The 19,173-nt window shown below is 55.9% G+C and overlaps 1 protein-coding gene across 1 annotated transcript in view; it reads left to right on the forward strand.

The window, feature by feature from the left end:
- Nucleotides 1–14,893, forward strand: part of AGRN (agrin) — a 101,347-nt gene extending 86,454 nt beyond the window's left edge. The window contains 11 exon segments of the mRNA XM_058855444.1: nucleotides 633–699; nucleotides 756–920; nucleotides 1,883–1,994; nucleotides 3,699–3,815; nucleotides 5,209–5,398; nucleotides 5,905–5,992; nucleotides 9,831–9,863; nucleotides 11,051–11,108; nucleotides 11,110–11,276; nucleotides 12,021–12,124; nucleotides 14,588–14,893. Of these exon segments, the coding sequence (XP_058711427.1) occupies nucleotides 633–699; nucleotides 756–920; nucleotides 1,883–1,994; nucleotides 3,699–3,815; nucleotides 5,209–5,398; nucleotides 5,905–5,992; nucleotides 9,831–9,863; nucleotides 11,051–11,108; nucleotides 11,110–11,276; nucleotides 12,021–12,124; nucleotides 14,588–14,745 (1,259 nt within the window). The 3' untranslated portion in view covers nucleotides 14,746–14,893.
- Nucleotides 14,894–19,173: the final 4,280 nt, after the last annotated feature.

A 19,173-nucleotide genomic window follows, 5' to 3' on the forward strand; every position in this document is an offset into this window, starting at 1 on the left:
CCCCAGTGCCACAAACAGCCCCCTGTGCCACAAACAGCCCCTTGTGCCACAAACAGCCCCCTGTGCCACAAACAGCCCCCAGTGCCACCTTCAGTGCCACCTCCACCTTCCCTGTGCCACAAACAGCCCCCTGTGCCACAAACAGTCCCCTGTGCCACAAACAGCCCCTTGTGCCACATCCAGCCCCCTGTGCCACAAACAGCCCCTGTGCCACAAACAGCCCCCTGTGCCACAAACAGCCCCCAGTGCCACCTTCAGTGCCACATCCAGCCCCCTGTGCCACAAACAGCCCCTGTGCCACAAACAGCCCCCTGTGCCACAAACAGCCCCAGTGCCACAAACAGCCCCCTGTGCCACAAACAGCCCTTTTGCCACAAACAGCCCCCGGTGCCACAAACAGCCCCTGTGCCACATCCACCTTCCCTGTGCCACATCCAGCGCCACCTCCACCTTCCCGGTGCCACCTCCACCTTCCCTGTGCCACATCCATCTCCCTGTGCCACATCCATCTCCCTGTGCCACCTCCAGTGTCACGTCCACCTTCCCTGTGCCACCTCCACCTTCTCTGTGCCACATCCAGTGCCACCTCCACCTTCCCTGTGCCACCTCCACCTTCCCTGTGCCACCTCCAGCTTCTCCCCCTTGTCATTTCTGCACCTCCACGGCCTCGGGCAGGCAGGGTTATGCCAGGGGAGGCGGGTGTGGAGCGGGAGGGCAGCAGGATGGGAGGGTATCTGCAGCCCTGCTCTCCTCAGGGACAAGATGTCCATGGAAGTGGTGTTCCTGGCCAAGAACCCCAGCGGGATGATCTTCTACAACGGCCAGAAGAGCGATGGCAAAGGGGACTTTGTGTCCCTGGCGCTGCACGAGTGGCACCTGGAGTACAGATACGACCTGGGCAAAGGGCCAGCCCTGCTCAGGTGAGCCCTGACGTGCCTGTCCTGGTTTTTACTGGGACATCCAGCTTTATATTCCCCTTTATTTCCAGCTGAGGGAGCAGGAGCTGAAGCTCCTGCATTTCCCCTTTCCTGTGCACTCCTCCCTGTCCTCCGAGTGCCCCAGGGCTGACTCAGAGCTGCCATGGACAATTCCAGGTCCAGGACGGGAGCTCAGCCCGCAGCATCCCAAAGGCAGGACAGGAGGAAACTCCTCAAAGCTGCATTAGGGGAGGTTTAGGTTGGATATTTGGGAATTTTTTCCCTCTGGAAGGCCGGTCAGGGATTGGAACCATCCCTGGAAGTGTTCAAAAGATGTGTGGATGTGGCACTTTTGGATGTGCTTTGGTGAACGCTTCCAGGGCTGGAGATTCCACCACAGTTCCAATGTTCCAAAGCCCTTTCCATGAAGGAATTTTCCCAACTCTCCAACCTGAACCTCCCCTGAGGCCGTTCCTTCTCCTCCTGGCCCTGTTCCCTGGGAGCAGAGCCCCACCTGGGGCTGTCCCCTCCTGGCAGGGATTCATGGAGAGCAAAAGGTCCTTCCCGAGCTCCTTTCCTCCAGGCCAAGCCCCTTTCCCAGCTATAATTTTTATATTTTACCCATAAAAATAAGATCTCTATTCCGTGGAGAACCTGCAGAGAAAAATGTAAACATATCTAGAAAGAAAAGAGTTTGATGGACATGTACAGTAACCATTACCAACCCATGAACTGAGATTCAATGATTTGAAACTCAAATAATTGAAGAAATAAATGAATGAGAATTAATTTGACTCACACCTGGTGCCTCGTGACACCAGATCAAAATGAGCTGCAAAGCTTCGGCCGTTCTGCACGGAACACAGGTGTCCTGCCCGTCTCTGCTGTGACAGGTTTCCGGGTTTTGCAGGTTCTGAGGGCACAGCTCTCACCTGGGAGCTTTCTTTTCCCTTTTTCCCCCTCAGGAGCAAGGAGCCAGTGCCCCTCAACACCTGGATCAGCGTCCTGCTGGAGAGGAGCGGCCGCAAGGGCGTCCTGAGGGTCAACAACGGCGAGAGGGTGACGGGGGAGTCGCCGGTGAGTCGGGGAGGGACGCCCAGCCCTGCTCTGCTCCGGTGTGGGAGGAATTTCTCAGGTTCCTGGGATTTAAATCGTGGCTTTGAGGGTGGAGAAGCGGGCAGGGAAGGATCCCTGCATCCCTTCCTGTGGGACAGCAGCTCCCAGGCCCTCTCCCTCGCTGTCCCTGCCCAGGAGCCTGGCCAGCTTCCAGGGATGCCTCTGATGAGCCCTCCCCACTCTCATGGACCCCTATCCCTTATTTCAGGTCCTCACCTGTCCCTGTGTTGGGACAGGTACATGAGGCACCTGTGGGTCAATAATAACATCGTTAATTAAGGGCCTTGATGGGTGTCAGGAGCCCCCTGAGCAGTGAGAGGAGCTCTGGGAGCAGGGAGAGCCCCTTGGCCCTGCTGCTGCTGCATCCATCGGTGCTTCCAGTCTTTTCCCAGCTGGCAGCTTCCAATTCCAGCCTCTCCCCATCCCCTGTCCCTCCCTGCTTCTGTCCCTTCGTTCCTTGGGATTCCCTCCCTCCCCCTTTCCAGGAAGCTGAGAAGGCAGGAAAAGCCCTGCTGGCTGCCGACCTCACCCCTAAACCCACCGGGAACCGCGGCATTCCCGCCAGAGAAGGGATTGTCCTGCCAGAGAAGGGATTGTCCTGCCAGAGAAGGGATTTTCCTGCCCTCACTCTCCTCTTTGGAAGCTCCTCTCGGAGCAAAGCAGAGCCCTGGGTGGCAGTGACCCTCCTGCCACCCCCAGAGCCACCCAGCCCCGGTGGCAGCAGCCCTGCCTGTTGCGATGTCACCCCACTGATGTCCCTTTGTTTTTTTCTCTCTCCCTTTGATTTTCCTTTGTATTTTTCCCTCCCCTGCTGTCTGGATCCCAGAAATCCCGTAAGGTACAGATAAGTATGACCCCCCACACGCCTCCATCTCATCTGCCATTGGCACCTCGTTCTTTTTTTGTGTTTTCCATCCCGTCCCTTTCCCATCTGATTTAGGATCCCTGTAGTTTAGAGCCGCTCATTCCCTCTCCCGTCCTTCATTCCCAGCCAGTTGTTACCTTTTGTTTCGGGAGCATTTCAATTAATCCCATTTTATTTTGTTGTGTTAATCCCACAAAACATTAGTTAGTGATCCATGTCACCCCGTCCTTGCTGTGGCCCTGGCTCCATCCCAGGGAATTCCCGGGAATCCTGGGGCTGCAGCCTCACCTAGGATTTTCCAGTGGGGCGACAGCAAGGAGGGAATTTTCTCCTCCAAAAACACCATGTGGGGTGCAGGAGAACCTCCTCAAGCCATGGGATGTGGGAGAAGCTCCTCCAATCTGGGCTGGATCCCTCTGGAATGTGCTGGGATTTGAGCACCCGCCCTGCAGAGGCTCTGAGTGATGGTTGGGTACCCAAATTTGGGGGTCACACGAAAGCAGAGCCCCCCTCCAGGCCTGAGGGTGTGGGAACAGCCTCTCCCCAAAACCCAATCCATGGGAAACCTTTCCCAGGTGCCTGCTGGGGGTGGCACCTGGCAGTCCTAGGCATGAGGAGGTTTCCTGCAGGCTCCACCCTTAGAATCATCAATAAACCATCATGGAATGAAACATCACAAACCAAATTATCATCCAAGATCCCAAATTGCCAGAGCCACGAGGATCACCAAGGGCAGCTCCCGGGGCCAGGGGACAGTTGGGGACATCCTGACTCCCTGTGGGTGATCCCTGTTTCCGCAGGTGCCCCACATGGTGCTGAACCTGAAGGAGCCCTTCTACGTGGGGGGAGCCCCTGACTTCTCCAGGCTGGCTCGAGCGGCTGCCATCTCCAGCGGCTTCCAGGGAGCTGTGCAGAGGGTGAGGTCCTGCTGGTCATCCCAGTGTCCTGCTGGTCATCCCAGTGTCCTGCTGGGACAGCCCAGTGTCCTGCTGGTCATCCCAGTGTCCTGCTGGACAGCCCAGTGTCCTGCTGGGACAGCCCAGTGTCCTGCTGGACAGCCCAGTGTCCTGCTGGGACAGCCCAGTGTCCTGCTGGGACAGCCCAGTGTCCTGCTGGTCATCCCAGTGTCCTGCTGGGACAGCCCAGTGTCCTGCTGGTCACTCCAGTGTCCTGCTGGTCATCCCAGTGTCCTGCTGGAACAGCCCAGTGTCCAGCTGGTCATCCCAGTGTCCTGCTGGGACAGCCCAGTGTCCTGCTGGTCATCCCAGTGTCCTGCTGGTAATCCCAGTGTCCTGCTGGGACAGCCCAGTGTCCTGCTGGTCACTCCAGTGTCCTGCTGGTCATCCCAGTGTCCTGCTGGGACAGCCCAGTGTCCTGCTGGTCATTCCAGTGTCCTGCTGGGACAGCCCAGTGTCCTGCTGGGACAGCCCAGTGTCCTGCTGGTCACTCCAGTGTCCTGCTGGTCATCCCAGTGTCCTGCTGGGACAGCCCAGTGTCCTGCTGGTCATCCCAGTGTCCTGCTGGTCACTCCAGTGTCCTGCTGGTCATCCCAGTGCCCTGCTGGGACAACCCAGTGTCCTGCTGGGACAGCCCAGCGTCCTGCTGGTCACTCCAGTGTCCAGCTGGTCATCCCAGTGTCCTGCTGGTCACTCCAGTGTCCTGCTGGTCATCCCAGTGTCCTGCTGGGACAGCCCAGTGTCCTGCTGGTCACTCCAGTGTCCAGCTGGTCATCCCAGTGTCCTGCTGGTCACTCCAGTGTCCTGCTGGTCACTCCAGTGTCCTGCCTGGAGCTGCCCCACGTGTCCTGGGATGGACCTGGGAGCTGCCCTGGTGTGTGGAGCACCCCTGGAGGAAAAGTGGCACCGGTGGGGGACAGGAGGGGAATTTGGGGTCACGGGGACACATGGAATGGATTCCTGTCAGAGGGATGGATTCCCATCTCAGGGATGGATTCCCATGGGAGGGATGGGTTTCCATCTCAGGGATGGATTCCCATGGGAGGGATGGGTTCCCATCTCAGGGATGGATTCCCATGGGAGGGATGGGTTCCCATCTCAGGAATGCATTTCCATCTCCTCATGTCCCCTGCCTGCTGTCCCCATGTCCCCAGGGATGGCTGGATCCGTGGATCCCAGCCTGGTGTGGCCTGGAGGGACCTTCAGGCTCCCCCTTTGCCGTGGCCAGGACACCTCCACTGCCCCAGCCTGGCCAACCCGGCCCTGGGCGCTGCCAGGGATGAGAATTCCCGTTTTCCCGGGAAATCCCTGCCAGGCCCCAGCAGCCGGTGGCTGAGCCCGTCTCCTCCCGCAGATCTCGCTGGAGGGGGTGCCCGTGCTGCAGGAGCAGAACATCCGCAGTGCCAGGGAGATCTCCCCGTTCCGGGGGCACCCCTGCACCCAGAGCCCCAACCCCTGCCAGCACGGGGGCACCTGCAGCCCCAGCATGGGCACCTACGAGTGCTCCTGCCACAGGGGCTTCTCCGGAGCCCACTGCGAGAAAGGTGCGGCCGCGGGGGCCACGGGGGGCACAGGGGGCTGGGGGGCACGGGGGGCTGGGGGAGTGGCACTGGAAGTGGCACAGGGAAGGCTGGGGTGGCACTGGAGGTGGCCATGGAGCTGCAGGCTGGATGGAAAAGCTGGATGGAAATGTCCTGTGCAAGTTCAGCCCATCCAGCAGAGGGACCATGATGCAAATGAGCACAAATCAGGATGTTCTGGGAGAGGAAAAGCCTTGGAGAGCTGGGCTAGGGAATCATGGAATGGGTTGGGTTGGAAGGGACCTTAAATCCCATCCATTCCCGTCCCAAGCTCTAAAAAATCCCCAAACAAGCTCTGAAGCCGCTCGGATCCCTCCAGGGGCTGACATTTCCGTGGGGACAGCTTTGGGTGTGTCACTGTCCTGTCAGGAATGCTGAGGGGGGATTTTCCCCATCTCCCAGGAGAGCCAGGAATTCCCTGACATTTCCTGGCAGCTCCTTCTCCCATGTCCCTGCTTTTCCCCCCTCAGTGATCATCGAGAAGGCGGCTGGGGATGCCGAGGCCGTCGCCTTCGATGGCCAGACGTTCCTGGAGTACCACAACGCCATCACCAAGAGGTACCAAAGCCCCAGACTGGAATTTGGGCTGATTTGGGAGGAAAAGCCGGGATCCAGGAGCTCCAAACCGGGGCTGGATGTTTCTGGTCCTCCCTTCCAAACCAGGGCCAGTTGTTCCCAGTTGTCCCCTGTTGGTTTTCCCCCAAATTCCCAGCTCCAGGCCTGGTTCTGCAGCCTGGGGAAACTCCTGGCTTAGCCCAGCCTGCTTTGGGAACGGGATGGAGCCGGATCCTGAGCATGCCAGGCTGGAAGTGCCACAGGGATGGGACATCCCTGCCCTGGGACTGTCCCACCCTCACTGTGGCATCCATGGCTGTGCTGGTCCTTGGGAATTGTGTCTGGGAATGAGCAGAGCTCCCCCTGAGCTCCCCCAGGCTGGAAATTTCTCCTTGTCCTTGGGAATTGTGTCTGGGAATGAGCAGAGCTCCCCCTGAGCTCCCCCAGGCTGGGAATTTCTCCTTGGGAATTGTGTCTGGGAATGAGCAGAGCTCCCCCTGAGCTCCCCCAGGCTGGAAATTCCTCCTTCAGGAGCCTCCTGGCCTGCTGTGGTCTGCTCAGTGCCCTTCCTCCCTCCCCACGGGGGTAAATTCCCTCCTCCAGGGCATTGGGATGAGCTCCCGAGGCCATTCCGGTTTCCCAGCCCCGCAGGGGTGGGGGGTGTCCGTGTGGAGCCGTTGTCTGTCCGTGTCCGTGTGTCTGTCCCTTCTCAGTGTCACTGTTTCTGTTTTCAAGCCACCTGAGCAATGAGATCCCAGCGTAAGTACGGCCCCGCCACCCTCACCATCCTCACCGTCACCCCAAACCCCGGGGCAGTCCGGCCAGCAGTGGGGGGAGGAATTTGGGGTCTCTCCCAGGTTTTTTGATGGAAAACCATTCCCACTGGGGAGTGAGAAGGGCTCAGGTGCTGGAGCTGTGTCCCAGGCAGCTGCTGTCCCCCCAGCACGTCTTCATTGCATCTTAAAATTAACTTAAATTAATTGAGTTTTCAATTTGAAGCTCGACTTTATTAAAGGTGAGCACAAGGAATGAAAATCCCTGTGGCTTCCTGCTCCAGCAGCAGCCAGAGGTGTTGGAGATGGAAATTGGGGCTGCTGATCCCAATTTATCCAGCATGGATGTGGCACTGGAGGAGGCCGGGCTGGGCACTGGGAGCCCCTGGAAACATCTCCAGTGTGGATGAGGGGTCAGGAAAAGGGGCAGGGCAGGAGATGGGGAGAAATCCAAAACCCTGGACAGCTGAGATTTGCTGTCCTGCCTGGAAGGGAAGCCTGCTCCATGCAGGAACATTCCCTGCTCCGTGCAGGAACATTCCCTGCTCCATACAGGAACATTCCCTGCTCCATGCAGGAATATTCCCTGCTCCATGCTGAGCATTCCCTGCTCCATGCAGGAACATTCCCTGCTCCATACAGGAACATTCCCTGCTCCGTGCAGGAACATTCCCTGCTCCATGCAGGAACATTCCCTGCTCCATACAGGAACATTCCCTGCTCCATGCTGAGCATTCCCTGCTCCATACAGGAACATTCCCTGCTCCATGCTGAACATTCCCTGCTCCATGCAGGAACATTCCCTGCTCCATACAGGAACATTCCCTGCTCCATGCAGGAACATTCCCTGCTCCATACAGGAACATTCCCTGCTCCATGCTGAGCATTCCCTGCTCCATGCTGAGCATTTCCCTGCTCCATGCAGGAACATTCCCTGCTCAATGCAGGAACATTCCCTGCTCCATGCTGAGCATTCCCTGCTCCATGCAGGAACATTCCCTGCTCCATGCTGAGCATTCCCTGCTCCGTGCAGGAACATTCCCTGCTCCATGCAGGAACATTCCCTGCTCCATACAGGAACATTCCCTGCTCCGTGCAGGAACATTCCCTGCTCCATGCAGGAACATTCCCTGCTCCATGCTGAGCATTCCCTGCTCCATGCTGAGCATTCCCTGCTCCGTGCAGGAACATTCCCTGCTCCATGCAGGAATATTCCCTGCTCCGTGCAGGAACATTCCCTGCCATGGGAAGGGGGAATTTTTATGGATCCCTGCCTGTCCCATCTCATCCCACCTCATTCTGTGTCCCCAGGGCTGTGGGGCTGAGCTGTGCCTGTGCATGGGGGGCTGCAGAGCCATCGCCTGCATGTCCATGGCATTGCGAGGGGTTGGGAAGGCATTTTGAGGAATTTTAGGATTATCCTGAGTGTCCTCTTAAGATGGGAAGTGTTGTGACCTCATAACTGTCCCTGTGCCCCCCGCCCCGAGCCTCATCCCTGCTGGCTTTGTGTCACTGCAGAGGGAACGTCACCACTCCCAGCCTTTTCCCAGCCTTTTCCCAGCCTTTTCCCGGCCTTTTCCCAGCCTTTTCCCGGCCTTTTCCCGGCCTTTTCCCAGCCTTTTCCCAGCCTTTTCCCAGCCTTTTCCTGGCCTTTTCCCGGCCTTTTCCCGGCCTTTTCCCGGCCTTTTCCCGGCCTTTTCCCAGCCTTTTCCCAGCCTTTTCCCAGCCTTTTCCCGGCCTTTTCCCAGCCACTTTGGGCTGTGCTGCTCCATCCTTTGAGGAAGCTTCTCCACAACCCCCTGCTGTGTTTGGCCACCCATAAAAGTGGATTTTTCCTCCTCCAGGGAAGCTCCAGGGTGTATCCTGGGCGGGATCAACATTCCCGTGGTTTCTCCAGGCCCTGACGTGCCTGTCCTGGTTTTTACTGGGACATCCAGCTTGATATTCCCATTTATTTCCAGCTGAGGGAGCAGGAGCTGAAGCTCCTGCATTTCCCCTTTCCCGTGCACTCCTCCCTGTCCTCCGAGTGCCCCAGGGCTGACTCAAAGCTGCCATGGACAATTCCAGGTCCAGGAGGGGAGCTCAGCCCGCAGCATCCCAAAGGCAGGACAGGAGGAAACTCCTCAAAGCTGCATTAGGGGAGGTTTAGGTTGGATATTTGGGAGTTTTTTCCCTCTGGAAGGCCGGTCAGGGATTGGAACCACCCCTGGAAGTGTTCAAAAGATGTGTGGATGTGGCACTTTTGGATGTGCTTTGGTGAACGCTTCCAGGGCTGGAGATTCCACCACAGTTCCAATGTTCCAAAACCCTTTCCATGAAGGAATTTTCACAACTCTTCAACCTGAACCTCCCCTGAGGCCGTTCCCTCTCCTCCTGACCCTGTTCCCTGGGAGCAGAGCCCCACCTGGGGCTGTCCCCTCCTGGCAGGGATTCATGGAGAGCAAAAGGTCCTTCCCGAGCTCCTTTCCTCCAGGCCAAGCCCCTTTCCCAGCTCCCTCAGCCATCCCAGACCCAGCACGGGTTGGATATTCCCTCCTTGCCATGGGACAATTCCCGGCTCTCCCGATCACTCCAGGCGCTTCCTGCTGGGGCTCTGAGTGGGGTGAAAAGCTGGAGCTGGGTGAGGATGGAAAGGAAAGGAAAGGAAAGGAAAGGAAAGGAAAGGAAAGGAAAGGAAAGGAAAGGAAAGGAAAGGAAAGGAAAGGAAAGGAAAGGAAAGGAAAGGAAAGGAAAGGAAAGGAAAGGAAAGGAAAGGAAAGGAAAGGAAAGGAAAGGAAAGGAAAGGAAAGGAAAGGAAAGGAAAGGAAAGGAAAGGAAAGGAAAGGAAAGGAAAGGAGAGGAGAGGAGAGGAGAGGAGAGGAGAGGAGAGGAGAGGAGAGGAGAGGAGAGGAGAGGAGAGGAGAGGAGAGGAGAGGAGAGGAGAGGAGAGGAGAGGAGAGGAAAGGAAAGGAAAGGAAAGGAAAGGAAAGGGAAAAAGGAAAAAGGAAAAAGGAAAGGAAAAGGCAGGCTGGGTGGGTCTCCTCGCTGCCCTGCGCTTATGGCACGCTCCCCTTTTTTCCCCATCCAAGTCCCGAGGCGCTGGATTTCCCCTGGGAGCCCAGGTGAGTGTGCCAGGCTGTGCCTGCCTCGTGGCCTGCCCGTGCCTCAGCATGTCCCCGTGTCCCTGTGTGTGTCCTGTGTGTCCCCTCCTGCCTTTTTATCCTGAGGGATGAGCTCTGCACAGGGGGGCCAGGCTGGGTGACCCCAAAGGACACAGAGCCCTGTCCCACCCTCCGGATGCAGCGTCCCTCGGGAATAAAAAGCTCTCTGTGTTGTCCCTCTTGTCCAGTCTCTGTATGTCCCGCTCCACCTGTTGCCAAGGGCCTCCTGCCTGTTCCAGAGGCAAAAATTTGCATTCCAACCCAGGGAAAATCCCATCTTTCCTTCATTCCTCCCTTGGGAAAAGGTTTTGTTACCTCCATCCCCTTCCTGTCACAGTCCCCAGGGTGCCGAGGCTGCTGTGTCTGGGATTGATCCTTGTGCTCCATGAGGACAAAAGCAAGGAATCTCCAGCTGGATCTTGGGGAACGTCCCAGGAGAGCTGTGCAGCCCCGCTCAGGAGCACAGGAGGGTGGGGGAACTCCAGCCTTGGCATTCCCAAGAGTGGGAACTGCCTCAGAGACCTCCAGGGCCGTTCCTTGGAGCCTCTGGCCTGGCTTGGAGCTTCCCATCCACTGCCAGGAATTCTGATCCCACAAAATCTGTCCCTCTCGAGGGCAGCAGCTGGGGACAAACCCTGCCTATGTGTCCCAGTCGCAGGAGTGGGATGGAGGCCACCCCAGCTGGTTTGTGGGATCCTATCCCAAAATCTGCCCCTCATGAGGGCAGCAGGTGGGACAGACCCCATGGGTGAATCCCAGGAGTGGGATGGAGGTTATCCCAAAATCTGCCACCCCAAGGGCAGCAGGTGGGGACTGACCCATCCCAGGAGTGGGATGGAGGCCACCCCAGCTGCTTTGTGGGATCGTATCCCAAAATCTGCTCCTCATGAGGATATCAGGTGGGACAGATCCCATGGGTGAATCCCAGTCCCAGGAATAGGATGGAGGTTATCCCAAAATCTGCCACCCTTGAGGCCAGCAGGTGGGGACAGATCCCACAGGTGAATCCCAGGAATAGGATGGAGGTTATCCCACAGTCTGTGACCCTCGAGGCCAGCGGGTGGGGAGTCCCTGGGAAGAGGAGGCTGCTCCGAGGAGCCGCTCGTGGCTTTCCCAGCGCAGCTCCCAGCGCTGCTCTCCCTCCCCAGCGAGAAGGCCCTGCAGTCCAACCACTTCGAGCTCAGCATCAAAACCGAGGCCACGCAGGGGGCTGCTCCTGTGGAGCGGGAAGGGGCTGGAAAAGTCGGATTACATCGCCCTGGCCATCGTGGATGGCTTTGTGCAGCTGAGCTACGACCTGGGCTCCAAAGCTGTCACCCTGCGCTCCACTGTGCCCGTCAACACCAACCAGTGGATCCACATCAAAGCCTCCAGGTGAGGGGGACGGCAGGATCGGGATTGGTCCGGATCGGGATCGAGATCGGGATCGGGATGGAAAAGCTGGGAACGAGGCAGCTGAGCCCGGTGATCCCCAAGGATCTGTCCCTGGATAAGGATAGAGGGGAGGTCCTGTCCTGCTGGGAAACGCCTGGCAATGTGCAAGGGGACAGAGCAGGAAGGGTGGAAGGGTCGTGCCTTGGATTTGGGTTTCACATTCTGATCCCAGTGGGAGCGAGCTGGGAGGTGGGAGTGGGGAGGGATCACAGCCCTGGAGTGCCAGGGATTCCTGCTGGGATCTGGCAGGGCTGGGATGGCTCTGGGGGTGCCCCAGGGGTGCCAGAGGGGACAGTCCCCATCACTGGGTGGCACCGGAGCAAGGATTGCATCCAGAGAGATGCTCCACTCTGCAGCTGGAAAAGCAGGTGGGACAGATCCCATGGGTGAATCCCAGGAATGGAATGGAGGTTATCCCAAAATCTGGAACTCCTGACGGCAGCAGGTGGGACAGATCCCATGGGTGAATCCCAGGGGAGGGATGGAGGTTATCCCAAAATCTGGAACTCCTGAGGGCAGCAGGTGGGACAGATCCCATGGGTGAATCCCAGGGGAGGGATGGAGGTTATCCCAAAATCTGCCAGCCTGGTGGTTCCCAGTGCCAGGACTTGCAGGGACCAGGCCTGGGCTGTCTCTCAGAGGTTGTTGATGGATTCCTGGTTTTCCCCCCTCCCTCGGGAGCAGGGTGCAGAGGGAAGGGTCCCTGCAGGTTGGGAACGAAGCTCCCATCGCTGGCTCCTCTCCTCTCGGGGCCACCCAGCTGGACACGGACGGGGCGCTGTGGCTGGGTGAGTCTGGGGGAAGGGACATTCCTGGTGTCCCATGGGAGGATTCAGAGCTGGAATGGGCTGGGGATGTCCTTCCCTTCCCTCAGCACCACACATTGGCCTCCCAGGTGGCCTAAAATTTCCTACAGATGCTTTCCTGTGGTGCCACCGAGGGAGCGGTGCCAGTCCTTGCCACGGCACCGCATCCCCCGAGGCAGCAACAGGCAATTCCAGCCAGAACTGATGTTGGAAGAGACCTTAACACCCCTCCAGTGTCACTTCCAGACATGTCCCACTGTCCCAGGCTGCTCCAGCCTGGCCTGGGATGCTCCCAGGGATGGGGCAGCCCCAGATCCTCTGGGAAATCCCTTCCAGGGGCTCCCCACCCTCCCAGGGAGACCCCAGTGGTGGCAGTGTGACAGTGCTGGGGCCAGGCTCTCTGTCCCCTGTCCCTGCCCTGAGCTGACCATGGCTGATCCCACCCTGTCCATCCCCTGGCCCCTGACCTGAGCTGTCCCCCTGTCCCTGAGCTGACCCCAGGTCCTGATCCCTGTCCATCCCATCCCTGTCCATTCCACATCCCTGTCCATCCCTGTCCATCCCTGTCCATCCCTGTCCATCCCTGTCCGTCCATCCATCCATCATCCATCCATCCATCATCCATCCATCCATCCATCGTCCATCATCCATCCATCCATCATCCATCCATCATCCATCCATCATCCATCATCCATCCATCCATCCATCCATCCATCCATCATCCATCCATCCATCCATCATCCATCATCCATCCATCATCCATCCATCCATCATCCATCCATCATCCATCATCCATCATCCATCATCCATCATCCATCCATCCATCCATCCATCATCCATCATCCATCATCCATCCATCATCCATCATCCATCATCCATCATCCATCCATCCATCATCCATCCATCCATCATCCATCCATCATCCATCCATCATCCATCATCCATCATCCATCCATCCATCCATCCATCCATCATCCATCATCCATCATCCATCCATCCATCATCCATCATCCATCATCCATCATCCATCCATCCATCATCCATCATCCATCATCCATCCATCATCCATCATCCATCCATCATCCATCATCCATCCATCCATCATCCATCCATCATCCATCATCCATCCATCATCCATCCATCATCCATCCATCCATCCATCATCCATCATCCATCCATCCATCCATCATCCATCATCCATCCATCCATCATCCATCCATCATCCATCCATCCATCATCCATCATCCATCCATCATCCATCATCCATCATCCATCATCCATCCATCCATCATCCATCATCCATCATCCATCCATCCATCATCCATCCATCATCCATCCATCATCCATCATCCATCATCCATCATCCATCCATCCATCCATCCATCATCCATCATCCATCATCCATCCATCATCCATCATCCATCATCCATCATCCATCCATCCATCATCCATCCATCCATCATCCATCCATCATCCATCCATCATCCATCCATCCATCATCCATCATCCATCATCCATCATCCATCCATCCATCATCCATCCATCATCCATCCATCCATCATCCATCATCCATCATCCATCCATCCATCCATCCATCATCCATCCATCCATCATCCATCCATCATCCATCCATCATCCATCATCCATCCATCCATCCATCTATCCATCCATCATCCATCATCCATCCATCCATCCATCCATCATCCATCATCCATCCATCCATCCATCTATCCATCCATCATCCATCCATCATCCATCCATCATCCATCCATCATCCATCCATCCATCCATCATCCATCATCCATCCATCCATCCATCCATCATCCATCCATCCATCATCCATCCATCATCCATCCATCATCCATCATCCATCATCCATCATCCATCATCCATCCATCCATCATCCATCATCCATCATCCATCCATCCATCATCCATCCATCATCCATCCATCATCCATCATCCATCATCCATCATCCATCATCCATCCATCCATCCATCCATCCATCCATCCATCATCCATCATCCATCATCCATCCATCATCCATCATCCATCCATCCATCCATCCATCCATCTATCCATCCATCATCCATCATCCATCCATCATCCATCCATCATCCATCCATCCATCCATCATCCATCATCCATCCATCCATCCATCCATCATCCATCCATCCATCCATCCATCATCCATCCATCCATCATCCATCCATCCATCATCCATCATCCATCCATCATCCATCCATCCATCCATCCATCCATCCATCCATCCATCCATCCATCCATCCCTGTACATCCCCATCCATCCCCATCCATCCCATCCATCCCATCCCATCCCATCCCATCCCATCCCATCCCATCCCATCCCATCCCATCCCATCCCATCCCATCGCATCCCCATCCATCCCATTCCCAGCCTCAGGCACTGACCCCATTCCGTTGCAGGGGGTCTGGACAAGCGCAGCGCGCGCCCGCGGCTGCCCAAGGCGTTCAGCACGGCCTTCGTGGGCTGCATGCGCTCCGTGCTGCTGGACCGCCGGGAGCTGCACCTGCGCCAGGACGCGCTCAACGCGCCGCGGATATTGCACTGCTCGGCCCCCTAGAGCCGCCGCCGCCGCCGCCCGCCCGCCCGCCGCTGGAATTATTTTCTATTTTTGTAAACTTATTGCTTTTTATATTTTTGGGGGGGACGGGGAGGGCGGGAAACCCTTTTTTTGGTTTTTCCCGTGGGTTCTCCAGGCGGTGAGAGCCGGCCCGAGCGGCGGCGCCGCCCAACAAAGCTCGACCCGCGGCTCCGAGGAGCGCCGGAACTCTCCCGCTGCAGCGCCCGTCTTCTTCATACTTGAAGCTTCTTTTTTTTGGGGTCGTTTCCCCCCTTTTTTCCCGGTGTTTTGGGGGAGTTGCTCCCAAAGCCGACCCTGTTTTCCTGCGGGGGAAACGCTGCCGGTGCTGGCGAGGCCTTCACGGATTGGCAGGGTGGGAATTCCCACCCCGCTCCGGGCTCTGGCTCTTCCAAACCTTCTCCTGGCACTGTGTCCAGGTGATTTCCTGCTGCCCCCCATTCCTCTCCGTAATTTATGTGTGTAAGGATCTCAAGTGCTTTTCTCCTTGGAGCTCTGCTCAAATCAGGGACGATTCCGCGCACTGGAAGGGAGAGAGCCGGGCCCACTCCTCTCTGCGCTTGGCTCGTGACTCTTCGCTGGACTGAGAGGTGCTGGGGAGGGAAAAATGTGGATTTTTCCAGCGGTTCTCCTCTTCCTCTTCCTCTTGGACACGTGCAGGAGCAGCTGTGAAACCTCATTCCCACATTTTGTGTTCATCCAGATGTGTCCCGACCCCCCCGGCCGCTCTTCCCGAGGCCACCGAGCCTCGGCCTCCCTCATGCTGGGGATCGCTTGGAGCTCCTCTCCGAGAGCTGGGAATTCTCTCCCTCTTCCAAAAAGGACCAGGAGATTCCCTTTTCCCTTCTCAGAGATCTCTTGGATGTGTCCTTCCATGCCCCGCAGCATTTCCCAGCCTCTGGCTCCCAGCCTGGGCCTGCAGAGCTGGCGCTGGAGCCTCTCCCACAAAGAGATTTTGGAATTTTTTTACCTTGGATTTGGAGTTTTTGGGTCTTCCACGCTCCTCTGGATGCTGCCAGCCCAGCAGGAATGGCTCCAACGGGAATGGGAACGGGGCTGGGGAATATCTGGGGGGAATTTGAAGCATTTTCTTCCTGGAAAGGAAAATTTGGTTCCAAAGTTTCTGGGGTGTGACGGCGCCTCTGCCTGCAGCCTCTGGATCTCCTGGAATCTGGAGAAGAGCAGATGGATCCCAGCTCTGGAAGAAATCCCATCCCCCACTGGGATTCCTTCTCCATGGGAAGGATTTCCTGGTGTTTTGTGGCCTCTGTCTCCCTTTCCCACCCTCAGCTGGAATTGCTCCGTGGAAAAACAACTTCAAGGAATTCATCTGCAGGATCCCACCAGCTTTTGGGTGGGAATTCCCGGAATTGAGCATTTTTTCCCCTAAATTTCTATCCCACCTTGCAAGGCACCCTTTAAAATGGGAATTTTGGCACCAACCTTTGAGACAGGAAAGGTCAAATTTCTTCTCTCAGGAGGAGCTCTGAACAAAAGTGGAACCAAGAGGGAAAACCTTTGGAAAAACCACTTGGGTCTGCTTTTATTTCATTTATTTGATTAAAAAAAAAAAAATCCAATAAAAATATTCCCAATCCTGTGGAAGATCCTGGGTTAAATATTCCATGGGGGGCTGTGCCAGGTGAGGGCTCTGCTGTGGCCGGGAGCGTTCCAGAGGTGCCAAAATTCCCATTTTTAGTCCAAATTGAGATTCCTGGTGGGAAATGCTGGGCTGGGCTGGGAAGGACAGACTGGGGAGTCCCCCAATCCATATTTTGGGAATGGCATTCCCATCTGGAATGTTCCAACTCCAGAAGGACGGGGAAGCTGCTGATTTTCAGGACTGAAGTCAAGAAACGGCCAAGAAAAACCCAACAACTGAACAAAAACAAAGCTAAAACCTCATTCTGCTTTCGCTGGGGCTTGGAAATGCCTTAAAACGGGATTTTGTGTCCTCTGGGGGAGCATTTGGAATTTCCAGCAGCGCCCTTCGAGCCGTGCACTTCACTGTTAACATTTCTACCACAAAACCTGCAAAAAACCCCCCAAAAAGACATCGAGGTGGGGCTTTTTTCCTGGATTTTAGGTTTTTTGGGGCTTTTTTTTTATTGAAACCCCTTGAGCTGTCCGTGTGGCTCGGTGGAGAGGGAGAATTCCCGACTTTGGGAGCCGCTGGCTGAATTCCGAAGGGCGCCGCGCAGTAGAGGAGCAGCATGATGTAACCGTTACTAACTCGTGTCTTTCGTCAAATCACCCAGAAATAAAAGTTTGGAAACAATTTGAGAGGTTTTTAAGGGGCCTGGTGCTTCTTTTCTTTCCCTCTGGAATAAAGGAAAATCCTGGTTTTTCTGGTGCTGTTTGCTGGGCAGAGAGGGCCGGAGCAGAGGGGTTCCCGTGTCTCCTCAATTCAGTTTTTCCGTGAATTCCAACCCCAATCCCAGGATTTCGCAGGATTTTTGTGTCTTTCCTTCCCCTCTTCTGTGGCCAGGGAGTCTCCACTTTTCCCTCTTTGTGTCTTTTATCCCCTCAGCAGCGTTTTCCAAGGAATTTCTGCATCCCACGGATCCCACAGGGCTGAGGTGATGCCCCTGGGGGTTGTTCCTCATGGACTGCAGCGTTTTCCCTGCTGGGAATCCACGGAAAATCAGCCTTGAGCAGGATGTGGATTGATAAAAGGAGTGGAAAGGACAATTCCACCGCTTTCCTTTGGATCTGAAGGGAAAATTCAGAGGTCTTGGGCAAACCCAGGACAAATGCATGCTGCTTCCCAGAAAAACCAGAAATCCCAGGAAATTGCTTCCCAGAAAAACCAGAAATCCCAGGAAATTGCTCCCCATAAAAGCCAGGAATCCAGAAATTTGGATAAGAAGGAATCAGGTGTGTGAAATCGAGAACATTTTGGGTCTGAAGGGCAAATTCAGGGGTCTTGGGCAAACCCACGGCACATTGATGCTTCTTCCCAGAAAAGCCAGAAATCCCAGGAAATTGCTTCCCATAAAAGCCAGGAATGCCCCCAAGGAAATGCCCTGGATCCGGCATCTCCCACAAATCCGGGCTGACAAAACCAAGCCAGCCAAAATCTGGGAGAAGCTCCCAGGAATCTCAGTGGCAGGAGAAGGAGCAAGGACAGCACAGGGCTCAGCATTCCCAGGGTTTTTTTCTCCCGGGAACAATCCAGGGAAGCTGCGCCCTCTCCGAGCCCTCATCCCTGAGGAACGAGCTGCTCCTGCCCCGGCAGCTCCCAGGGATTCCCCAGATGGACACGGAATCCACTGGGGTTTATTTTGGCTCCAAAGCCGCTATTTTTGACCTGCTGGGGGTGGCAGCGGCCCTGTCCCGGTTTTTATTCCCTCTTGGACAGCGGCCTTTGCTTCCCCACCCAGCACCGGAAAGTGCCGGATCCAGGGCCTTCCTTGGGGGAATTCCTGGATTTTATGGGAAGCAATTTCCTGGGATTTCTGCCTTTCATGGGAAGCAGCATCCATTTGTCCTGGGTTTGTCCAAGACCCCTTCAAATCCAGAATGTTCTTGATTTCACACACTCCTTCTTATCCCAGTTTCCTGGAATTTCAGGCTTTTATGGGGAGCACTTTCCTGGAATTTCTGGTTTTTCTGGGAAGAAGCATCCATTTGCCCTGGGTTTGTCCAAGACCCCTGAATTTGCCCTTCAGATCCAGAGAGTGCTTGGTTTGTGGGAGGTAAAACCCACCTGACCCCTCGTAGCCCAGGGGGTTGGGTTGTTGGGATTTTGGGATGTTGGGATGTTGGGGTGTTGGGATTTTGAGATGTTGGGATTTTGGGATGTTGGGATTTTGTGATGTTGGGATTTTGGGATGTTGGGATGTTGGGATGTTGGGATTTTGGGATGTTGGGATGTTGGGATGAGAGTGGGGGGCTCGCCCTGGGGACCTGGTGCCACCGTGACTCCCCAGAGCAGAGATATTTTGGGATAAAACCCTTGCCAGCTTGGGATACTGGGATATTGGGATATTGGGGATCTGCCCGTTTGTTTTGATCCCTCAGACTTAAATCTCGGTGGAGTCGGCACCAAAATCCGGATTTCCAGAGGGGTTTGGGCAGTGAGGGCCCAGCTCCAGCTCCAGTCCTGAGCCTCAAACTCTGGGGTCGGTTTGGGGCTCCTCAGGACAGGGAAAATCCCTGTTCCCTGTCTGTGTGAGCCCTGCTCCACCAAAATCCATGGAAAAATCCCTGTTCCCTGTCTGTGTGATCCCTGCTCCACCAAAATCCATGGAAAAAATCCCTGTTCCCTGTGTGTGATCCCTGCTCCACCAAAATCCATGGAAAAATCCCTGTTCCCTGTCTGTGTGATCCCTGCTCCACCAAAATCCATGGGAAAATCCCTGTTCCCTGTCTGTGTGATCCCTGCTGTGTTGAAATCCATGGAAAAAC

Source organism: Poecile atricapillus, chromosome 22 (genome assembly GCF_030490865.1).
Source record: "Poecile atricapillus isolate bPoeAtr1 chromosome 22, bPoeAtr1.hap1, whole genome shotgun sequence".
NCBI classification, from domain to species: domain Eukaryota; kingdom Metazoa; phylum Chordata; class Aves; order Passeriformes; family Paridae; genus Poecile; species Poecile atricapillus.